Source organism: Clytia hemisphaerica, unplaced genomic scaffold (assembly GCF_902728285.1).
Source record: "Clytia hemisphaerica strain Z4C2 unplaced genomic scaffold, Clytia hemisphaerica genome assembly, whole genome shotgun sequence".
NCBI lineage: Eukaryota > Metazoa > Cnidaria > Hydrozoa > Leptothecata > Clytiidae > Clytia > Clytia hemisphaerica.
In genome coordinates, this window is record NW_027103551.1 from 400,683 (window position 1) to 411,730 (window position 11,048).

Genomic DNA, 11,048 nt, shown 5'->3' on the forward strand with positions numbered 1-11,048 from the left:
TACCTTTAATATTCATAACACCTGCAAATAACAATAAATGTTAACAACCCATCAATAGGTTTAATTGAAGGACAAATACACAAATTTCATACCAATCTGATATTGGTAATTTTGAGAGACTTTCAAAGTGCTACGTGTTTACGCTAAAATATTAAAATACACTACAAAGTTTGCATTGACAGTAAATTTTAATATCCTCGACTTCCGAAACAAATTCTTCCAGTGTTTCAAGTGATTTCATTTGAAATGGAAGTAAAAATTCAAATAAAACTTACTTATCATATTTCAAAGAGTTATTTTACCTGATTGGCATTTGAACGTCACGGTAGATGCTGTGCATGCTCGAAAGAAACAGTCTTCATTCAATCGACATGTGTATGTACAATAACCTGATGTTCCGCAAGCTAGAAAGTATGAAAAGTGTATTCGCATCAAAATCTTACTTGGCAAATGATCTTTTTGATGTTTTATTCTTATGGCACGAGATAATTCTCTGGCGTCCATCAGTGACGTAGTGACAATGTTGAAATTTGATGTGTTTTATCGTACCTTATTCTTATAGTGACACCATAATACAATGACTTGAAAACTGAAAACACTTTTATAGTCTGACAATATATATTATGGCTAGTAATCTTTTTCTTCACGTTTTGTTGACGAATTTTCTACCGAAAACGTATTTGACAGCGAGACTAGTTAGGGTCACTTTGACCTTCTATGGATAACATAAAATGTATTAACCCTATTAGCCCCAGGGGGGGGGGTAGAATCTACCACGCTGGAGTTCTTTTGTTTATATCTCGGAGAAAAATTTTTCAAACGACTTGAAACTTTCTGACTTTTAATAAAATCTTATTAAAAGTACTTGTACAAAATTTTAGGTTCATAGGTTGTCCAGATCAGGTTTTATGACTTTATTGTGAAACATGACATAAAACCCAGCTAAAATCCTTAAAACTCAAAATTTTAAAGTGCTGATAACTTCTAAACTATTTATTCAATCATTTTCAAATTTTGACACGTGATAGGCATTGATAATACAAATTTAAAAAATCTAAAGAAAATTTTTGAAAGTGACGACGTCATCATTTATGACGTCATCAAATTTTGAAAATTTTACTCATCTTCAGCATAGATTTTAAGATTAAATCTTCATGGAAATTGCAAAACCGGCAATTATGTTAAAGAACAGTCTTTTAACTTTCAGAATCTTCAAACAGAATCGAAATATCTTTATTGGTTCGACTGTAATAGACATTTTTGTAAACCATATATTTGGGCTTTTTTCCGACAGGTGGAAATTTTGTGATGACGTCATCAGTTTTTGAATGACGTCATCAATTTTTTTTTCTTCCTGGAAAATTGTATCATGATGGAGAACATCTGTACCAAATAATTTCATGGCCATAGCTCTTCTAGATCGAAAATAATCGAGGGTGGTAGATTCTACCCCCCCCCTGGGGATACAAAAGTCAAAAAAGCTTGGGGCTAATAGGGTTAAGCAGAACATACTTTTTTGCTGTGCATCAATTTCTCCAACAAGAGCCATAAACATCATCAATAAGTACATAAAGTTAATTATTGGAAACCGCATTGTTTGAATTTTATTTGAGACTTTATAGTTATGGATCCCTGAAAGAGTTAAGTTCAATTGAAGTTAGGAGCAGAATTCCAAGGTTGAAGAAGGAAAGTTAGGATCAATAAATCATAAAGCAACATGGGACATCCATTCAAGAAATTTTTCAGCCCTTGGGGATGAAAATAACGAACCAAAACTCAATGGGGATTGATATTCCCATGTTTTTAATGGCTGCGGATCTGAATTACATTGTTTTCGAGCCCGAAAACTAAGCAGGGATTGAAAAAATAACGCAATATTTAACGCCTCGTCGGCCATTTACTCCTTCAAGGCTGTCCATCTCGGGACAAGAACACCCCACAACCCTATGTGATATCCTTCGTTAGCAATAGTGCTATGAATCTCCAAAATTCAAAATCTGATGATTTTTAAGTCGAACAATTTTTCTAATCGTTAAATAAGACTCCACGCTTCAATGGGTTCTTGCTTAAAATACAGTATTTAAGCTTGATTTACCAGTGCTATATCTATGAAGTTGAGTTTAAAAAAGTTCAAAATCCACAAAATGATTAAAATCTTTCATTCCAAACAGCTCAAACTCGCCAAATATAACGAGGGAAACGTCCCCCGTCTAATACTGCACTGGTGAACAATGAAGATCCATTTGAATAAAAAATCCGTTTGTTGATTTTACGAGATGGCTTTTGTTTTATTCTGAACATACAATAAAGCCAAGTTGCCACCGTAACAGCGTCTAGTAGCTCTATAGCTTTTAAAAATTGCTATACATTCAAATTTATTTGAATGTGCAATTCATAATAGAACTTTGTTGCCCTTCAGTTACTGCTTGACCAACCAAATCGCTTCATTTGATATTTTCAGCGAGGAAATCAAAAAATCTTGATATAACCCTGTTGTTCCTAAGGTCGCGAAATAGAACTCTTTTTAAAATATTTGTTTTATAATTCCTTTTAAACTTAGTGCTCCAAAGACGCATAATATTTTTCTAAAGACAGCCTCTGACCAGCTCTCCGTTGATAGGTAAAAGCTATGAGCTAAGTAGTAGTGGTCTGGCTAAATTTTCCCGGGGTGCTGACCATAAGTTTAGCTTTGACTTAATGTTTTAGTAGAGTTTGGTGGCATTTTTGGATTTGGTGCTCCTTTCTCTAACTCGTCATGGGGGAGTGGAACCGACTCATTTGGCTACACGCTTTTTATAAGAACGGTGTTTTTCTATTTCATCATGAATATTCTATTTCAAAAATATTCTCTGGCTGAATGAATAAAATCATAATTAAAAAGTCTGTCCAGATATAATTGGCAGTGGAAACAAAAATGCTTGTAACTTTTGATAGTCAAATATAATTATGGAAATTTTTTTTATTTGTTTTAGAGAATCAAAAGCGCTATATTTGAATGTATTTTTGGTTGAAAAATTCGCGATTTTTAGCGGTTAAATTTGCGGTTGTAAAAATTGAGCTTTTTTTCTACTTATGCTATAACGTTCATTTTTACACCAGTGGTAGTTCAACCTTAGGTTAAGAAGTTTGTTAAATTTCAAGGCGAACAGAAAAGTCCTTCGGAAGATATGGGACCCGAAATACCCCTTGGTAGCACTTTTCTGTGAAATATCAAATCTCCAACTTATTACTAAAAACGGGGGTAGTGATATGATAAAACAGTTTTTCGATCATAACACATTTTACGATCTCCTCATAGCCAAACTGTGTTTAGTGTTTTGTGAATTAGCAAAGTTCTTTTAATGACTTAAAAATAACAAAGGCAATATAAGTTCATGCTTATCTTTTCAATAAAAACAATTATACTGTGATTTCACTTCGTTTCGAAATAATCAATGATACCAATAATACCAATGCACCAACACTTAAAACACTTTCCAACTTTTAATTGCACTGTTCAAAAAAGATAACATAACCCCCGTTTTTAGTAATAAGTTGGAGATTTGATATTTCACAGAAAAGTGCTACCAAGGGGTATTTCGGGTTTCATATCTTCCGAAGGACTTTTCTGTTCGCCTTGAAATTTAACAAACTTCTTAACCTAAGGTTGAACTACCACTGGTGTAAAAATGAACGTTATAGCATAAGTAGAAAAAAAGCTCAATTTTTACAATCGCAAATTTAACCGCTAAAAATCGCGAATTTTTCAACCAAAAATACATTCAAATATAGCGCTTTTAATTCTCTAAAACAAGCAAAAAAAATTTCCATAATTATATTTGAATATCAAAAGTTACAGGCATTCTTGTTTCCACTGCCAATTATATCTGGACAGACTTTAATTATTACCTTACCTCAAAATGGTTTCCCACTTTTAAAAAGCTACAAAGAAGTTTTTTAGGAACAACTTTAGATTTGCATAGATTTCAAGCAACGGGTGGCAAATTGCTGAAAGTTATGTCTCGTAAAACAAATTAGTAAATACATGATTGTAAACATTTAGTACTGGTGTCTGTCATCTTACTGGGATCGTGTTTAAAGATGTGTAACGTTTTTTATACAAGAACAAACTATATAAGAGCATAAGGCTTTGATGACCAAAATATTAGGAACAAGTTAAGAACATTTTCTTAGGAAAATGGAAAATGGACAAAAGTACTCGCAAAATGGTGAAAATATGAACATGTTAAGAACATTTTTTTAGGACCATCAGAAGGCTTCAAAATTTTTTGATGTTCTTATAAAAAAACGCGCAACAGCAATAAAGCAATATGTACTTTTAAGTTTTATAATCCATCGATAGAAACAGTCGAACTTTATGGTATCTCAATACACTCTTCTCAAGATGCATAAATTTATTGCTGTCCTCGTTTTCAAACAGATTTCATTGCTATGAAATTATACATTTAAACCAATTTAAATTCCCAAAAGGCAAACATTAACTCTAAAACAAAAGTACTTGAAATTCAAAATGTCTCATGAGGTGTAACCAACACAATTATCATTGTGAATATGTAATTTTATAGCAATGAAATCTGTTTGAAAACGAGGACAACAATAAATTTATGCATCTCGAGAAGAGTGTATTATTTAGATTTTCGGAGAAACAAGTTTACCCTTTACAGTGTACTCTGTTGAAAGAACCCACTGTATCCATAAGGGTGGTACTCTGTGCCAGAGTATAACGTGAATATTGAAATTTCTGCAGTACTTGAAGAACGAGAAATTGTGGTTGACTAAGTTTTCTAGGTTGGCTTGAAACCTTTTTTCTAGCTAACCATTTAGATAGCTTAGCAAACTCAACAAACTTAGCCAACCAACCAACTTTAAAGCCGACCAGAAAATTTAATGAAAGTAGACTGGTTGGCTGAGGCTAGCAAAATTTTCCAAAGGCATTATAAGGGGGTATTCAATAGTCAAGCCTCGGATCTGGTAAAGGTAGTGCGACTTGCATTAAGTGGGACCTTTTTTTATGATCGTACTCAGATCTTCTTCGTCTTCCAAACACTTCAGAGGGATTCTGGGATTCTTTTTCAATAGTTCAAGAATATTTTACAACTAAACCAACATGAATTGGGGTCTGTTCATTTGCCTGCTTTGCGACAAGGAAGAAAAATATACAAACATTTTGTGGTTTTTCTCTTTGATATATACAGATTATTTTTTATCGACAAAATTGAAACCAGGAAATCCCACCATGACTACTATAGAGCCTTTGAAGTTAGTTCGTGGTTTCTATAAGTTGTATCAAATTTTCGATTTGAAACGCTTGATATCTTTATAGATTCCGTTTGGCTAAAAAAAATGGCCATGGAGCTAGGGCAAGAGTTGTGTTGAATAACACGAATCATTGTTTTTCGGGGGAAAAATCTTCAACCCATAAAGTGCCACTGGCATGAGTTCCCCTCCCTCAAGTGGTTTTACCTAAATGTGTTTTAGTTTAATTGACCATACCTGTCTATACCTCTAGAAAGAAAATTTACCAATCTACAACCGAATATCCCGGAGAAAGTCAGTCAGTGAAATCTTAATTTGGGGGAGATGGAATCTTCCCCAAAAAGACGGCAGTAAAATAGACTCTCTCTAGAAACACTCTCCGCTAGTACACGCTTTTTTTTTATAAGAATACACTTTATAAGAATGTCCATGATGAAAATGGCCAAAAAATTAAGAATATGCTAAGAATATCACCATCATGGAATTTTGCTACTCAAGCTAAGAATGTCATTTTTAGAGCATTTTAAATTATTAATTGCCAATTACCCCAAAGTAATAAGAATGCTGTTAGAATATTTTTTAAGATGATTTTCCCAAAAAAGTTAAGAATATCCATGATGAAATGGATTTACACCATTCTTATAAAAAAAAAGCGTGTACGCGATAGGCTCGTCTTGCAAATCCTACCATTGTAACACGCGTGCGTAAATTATCGCTAATTTAAACCACTTGTTGTAGTTAATTCCTGTGATAAACAAAGAGGAAGGAATCCGTGGGGGTAGTACAGTCACTTTCGGTTGAGGTTGTGGACGGCGAAATTTGTCGTTCTTTTTGAAATTTGTCATTCTTTTTGTCTATTTTTAGTCATGTAGGATTTTTTACATAGACCCCCTCTACGTATTAAAAACAAGTTTTCCGTTATTTTGTGATTAGAAAATTTCCTCGAACTATGATCTCATATTACAAGACAGCTCTCTGAGGGAGACCAAATGTGACCTTATAAGTTATGAGATATTCTATGCTCTTGTCAATACGTCAATGAATAAGGACATATTAAGTTTCCTTGAAAAGTCAACAAAAATCTGCATATTCAACCTTTTTAGCAAACCGTTGTTATTTTATGGATACAGCAAAAACTTTGATACAGTTTCATAGTGGGAAGAGTTAAAAGAGAGAGAGAGAAATAGGGAACTGATAAGAGAATAAACTTTGGAAAATAAAATCAGTTAAATTATTGGGTCATCAGATTCAGAAGTCAAGATGGCTGACCGCCATGGCCTAGTAATGATTCTTTTGCTTTTTTGCGTTTATTTGGTGATGGTTGAAGCGCAGTTTAAGAATTGCTGTAAGTTTACAATCGTCCCAAGAGGTCAAATAAGGATGCACCCTTATAACTACTTTACACTAGCAAAGTTAATGTACTAGCATGATAATACGATTATTGTTACGGGATTTAGTTTGTATAAACTAAAATTGTTCCCTCCATTACTCATTGCTTTATTTCTACTATGTCTGAATCAGTCGGCTAGCTTGCTAGACTACTATACCTATACACCTTTTCGACTGTAGCCGCCAATTACCGTGCAGGTATTTTTTTGTCTGTTTTACCACCCTTAAACCGTCCTAGTATTTCTTTGCACCTAAAGACAATAGAAAAAAGTGTAAAAAAAGGATCGGATCGAGTTTAGGGTGGCATGCAGTAGTGGCACGCGCCTGACCGTGCGACTACAGTCGAAAAGGTGTATTCTTTTCATGGAAGGTCATGTGATGAACTGCAGTGGAGTCTCCATAAGTCGAACTTCTATTACTCGAAAGAAACGCAGTCCAGTTTTGATATTTTTACTAGACAATAATAACCACATCATCTTCTAAGGTTGACCTTCCGTCTTATATTTCTTTTTTTCCAGACAGCCGTTCCCCTATGCAGTTTACAACAAATATTCCCTCACGTTTACGACAAAATCCATTCCATTTGGTTGCTAAGGGAACGGTGAAGTCTCCAATCAAAGGCCCTTTCACTATCGCTGTTGACGTACGAAAAGAATGGTTTCCAGGCTTTTGGAGTAAAATTCCGTGTGTTCATCTCGGGTATAAATCCTGGTAAGTAGTCTTTGTATATCCCTGTAAAAATTTTGTGGTGAAAAGTGACATTTTTCGAATGATAGAAGTTTGAATTAGTGCGAGAGTGCACTGTTTATGACTCTTCCGCTCGAAACTGTTTTTCAAATAAAAAAAACCTTCGGGTCTGCGTTTTAGACTTTGTTTGTAATACTGTACTCTTTGAGAACTTCTCAAAGTCAAGGGACCAATCAGATTCGTAAAATTTCGTTAGGTTGACCTTAGCGAGTTTATGTATTTGCATTTTTGAGGACGGTACAGTGGAGTGACTGAAGCGATTTGGAATAACCCAAAGTTCTGACCCGCAAAATCGCAGACGGCAAAAGTCCTGATTTACCATCGTCCTCAGTTGGTCAGGATCTAGTCAAATTAAAACCTTACCGTCTCCGTCGCAGAAAACACACATGCATAAACTCGCTATTTATACTAAAAACAGATGATATATAATTATGATAGAACCATAGTATTGTTGCCATCCAACCTTTCCATCTTTAATCAGTAGATACGAATTGAAGCAAAATGACATTGAGAAGTTCTGGGACATGAAGAAACATCAGATCACCCTTTTCGATAAGGATATCGATTTGAAAGATTTTCCTCGTGATCTACTTAAGGTAAACTTTGACACTTTGCTTTTCTCGATGTGCTATTTAACCCTTCAAACCCAAGGGGGGGGGCGTACGGGATATCGGTACATCGGTATTGGCCTTTTTTTAGATCGGTAAATCGGTACTAGAGGAAAAAATTGATCGGTAATCGGTATTTTAAGACCATCTCGGTATCGGTGAAAGACCCTTTTTTATGTCGGTATTTCGGTATTTTTGGTCAACTATCGGTATCGACCACCTCATTGGTATCGAAGATCATGAGCCATTGCTCTCCAAAACCAATTTTGGTGGAATAAATTTTAAAATCTTAGTCACCATAGAGACTTTGGATGGTGACAAACCCAAGCTTTATCGTCCACACATACCCAGCACCCATATTTGCCTAAGTACCCCCTCCGGGAGATAAGTACCTCAAAAATTGGGAAAAATTGATCGGTATCGGTATTTGAGCGAAAAATTTATCGGTATATCGGTAATTGAGAGAAAAAGTGATCGGTATATTGGTATTACGAAGGCCCGTACGCCCCCCACACCCAAGTGACGTGCATACACGTTCTAAATTTGCCAATATACCAAGTCTCAAACTTAAGGATATAACTCCTGACCACTTGATTTAAAAAGGCAAAAACGAATGCTTTTTAAAAAAAGTATAGAAATACCTTTTCAATGGTACCAAAACCATTGTCTAATTCTCAAACTACAAGCTTTTATGCTAAGTTAAAATTTTGAAGTAAAAAGAAAAAAAAGTTAGAAATTTTCACATTTTTCAAAAAATGCTGCGCTCTGGAAAGTTTAATAACTTGAATAATCAGATCGTGATTGCCTCTTGTATACCACACTGAAACTCTAAAGGGAGAGGTGTGAGAACAAACGCTCTGGCGAATATGCGATTCTTTGCAAAGGAAAATAGGAATGACAACAAAGTTGCGTGAATGTGTTTGAAAATAAGGCGCCATATCAAGTCAACAAGATTCTTGTTCCAGAATTTTCCACGGGAGTACTATTTTCCTCCGATAGTTAATTTTCAAGAGTCTTTAGAGGTTTACGGTGCATGTAAAAAAACTATGAACAACCATTATCAGGTTAGTAAAAGATTACACTGCACTCATATTTTATTTGATTTTACTATTATAGGGTCGGTACAAGGTTGTCGGTACAATCTGGAAGTTAAAACCACGCAAGAAAATGTTGGGTTGCGTTCGAGGTTATTTCTCTCTCGATGTTACTGCCTGAGCATGTACATGCTTGTGATTCAGCATCAAGAATCTTTCTTTTTTGTGAAATATAATTCTTTCATTATAGCTTCAGAATTTTTTTTTTCAGAAAAAATTACGTTATATTTCGTCAACATACCCTTCAAGTAGGCACTTCAGTCACGTGACTAAAAATCGTCACGAAGGTTTAGCGGGAAGCGTTCTTTTATAAAGACGGGATTTTGTATTTTTTCAAATACATTCTTTTATCAAAATATGGTAGGGTTTTTTTAAATGACTGCTTCCTAAAGACGAAATGATGTCAACATCCAAGTTTAGGGGGCCCTTTAGGGGGTTTTTACTTTAGATTTATAAAATCCGAAGTGCTAGATGTCGTGCTTCAAGCCATCACAGGCAAAAAAAAATTGAATATCGCAGAAAATATTGTTGCTATTTTTTTCGAAAAGCCGTGAAGCTTCTGATTAGTCAAGCACTGAAATTCTATTGTAATGTCACGTGACCTAGGTAGGATTTCATACCTAACCACGGCACACTTTTCAGCCAAACCACGACATCAGCCCTTCGGTCTTTAAAAATCCATGGTTTTTACCATTTGTTAAGGAATATATCATTCTATATGTCAATTTTTGATGCTAAATTGGTGATAGATTTTTGGAAAAACATTTAAAAAAAGTGATTTTACTAAATCTAAAACTAAAATCCAAAGTCAACTTTTTACGAAGTAAAGACTCTTCTGCTGTGATGTGAACCTTCCTATTTTTAAGGTCTTCGTATTACATGTGTGTATCTTGCTTTTTTCTGGTACAAATTTCATCCCATGTGGAAAAAATATCCTAAATTTCATTTCCTTTCATACCCATTTAAGCACCCCGTTTCTCACAGTCCCGGTAAGATTTTTTCAGCCTGTGGGGATAAAAATAATGGACTGAAACTCGATAAGGATTGATATACCAATAGTTTTCATAACCTGGGATTTCAATTCTTTGGTCAAAAATTTCAGTCCGGATGGGAAAAATAGTATAAAATTGTGCAGTGAGGATTGGTTTATTTGATTACTTTCAGTGGGGACAAAAATTGGAGGATAATTTTCCACCGGGGACGATACTTTGGACAATATTTAATGGAAAGAATTGCACTCTAAAACTATCCCCAGTGGTTTTTTTGACCTGAGAACAGTAGGATGGGTTAATATTCCTTTTATTTTTTTTTGGGGGGGGGAGGGGCTTTCAATAGAAATTTTCATTTTCATTCCCCAACTCTGAGAGAAAGTTCCTCACGGGCTGCGAGACAGGGGAGTGAATTGAATTATTGGTAGAAGAATGACAAATAAAACAATCCTTTTAAAAGATTGGCAAAAATATATGCACTCGATAGTTTGACAAATGTTTAACAAATCAGTCAATGAAGCAATCCACCATCACACTGGGAGTTTTGCCGAGAGGGGGCACCAATTCGCCACCAGTGTATCAAATGAAAACGTGGTATGGGTATGATTGACTTCTCAATAAAACCTTACTTTCAATATAATCTTTTTAAGTGGAGATAAAACATCCTAAAATATTAGATGTAAAGTACACAGTCCTGATTTAAAGTAAAACCAGAGAAAAGGGAAATATGAAACGCCTCTTTATGTCATCTCTTGTACAGTCCTGTCAACACTTATTGTTTCTTATGATTATAAACTCCGGTGGTTAAGGAGTTTCTTAAAATCAAACAATGTGCGCTCGCACTTACTAGGATATACTCTTTTAAATGTTATGTTAGATATATTAAGAAAGGCTGACCACGATAAAGATGTTTGTATAATGGTTCGCTATTCAAAAATGACAATGGGCTCTTCCAGAAAAAAATT

General features: G+C 34.8%; 1 protein-coding gene across 1 annotated transcript; it reads left to right on the forward strand.

Moving 5' to 3' along the window:
• The first annotated feature begins 6,348 nt into the window (after nt 1–6,348).
• Nucleotides 6,349–9,283, forward strand: LOC136800144 (uncharacterized). Its single transcript, XM_067056755.1, has 4 exons — nt 6,349–6,601; nt 7,164–7,356; nt 7,874–7,988; nt 9,117–9,283. Exons 1-4 carry the CDS (start codon nt 6,517–6,519, stop codon nt 9,213–9,215), a joined length of 492 nt encoding a protein of 163 aa, XP_066912856.1. The 5' UTR covers nt 6,349–6,516; the 3' UTR covers nt 9,216–9,283.
• The last annotated feature ends 1,765 nt before the right edge of the window (nt 9,284–11,048 follow it).

Excerpts from the sequence above, each read along its gene's own strand:
- LOC136800144 (XM_067056755.1), top strand. The coding sequence starts at position 6,517 with ATGGCTGACCGCCATGGCCTAGTAATGATTCTTTTGCTTTTTTGCGTT. Across the intron at positions 7,357-7,873 it reads CATCTCGGGTATAAATCCTG|TAGATACGAATTGAAGCAAA; the intron begins GTAAGTAGTCTT and ends ATCTTTAATCAG. Across the intron at positions 7,989-9,116 it reads TTCCTCGTGATCTACTTAAG|GGTCGGTACAAGGTTGTCGG; the intron begins GTAAACTTTGAC and ends TTACTATTATAG.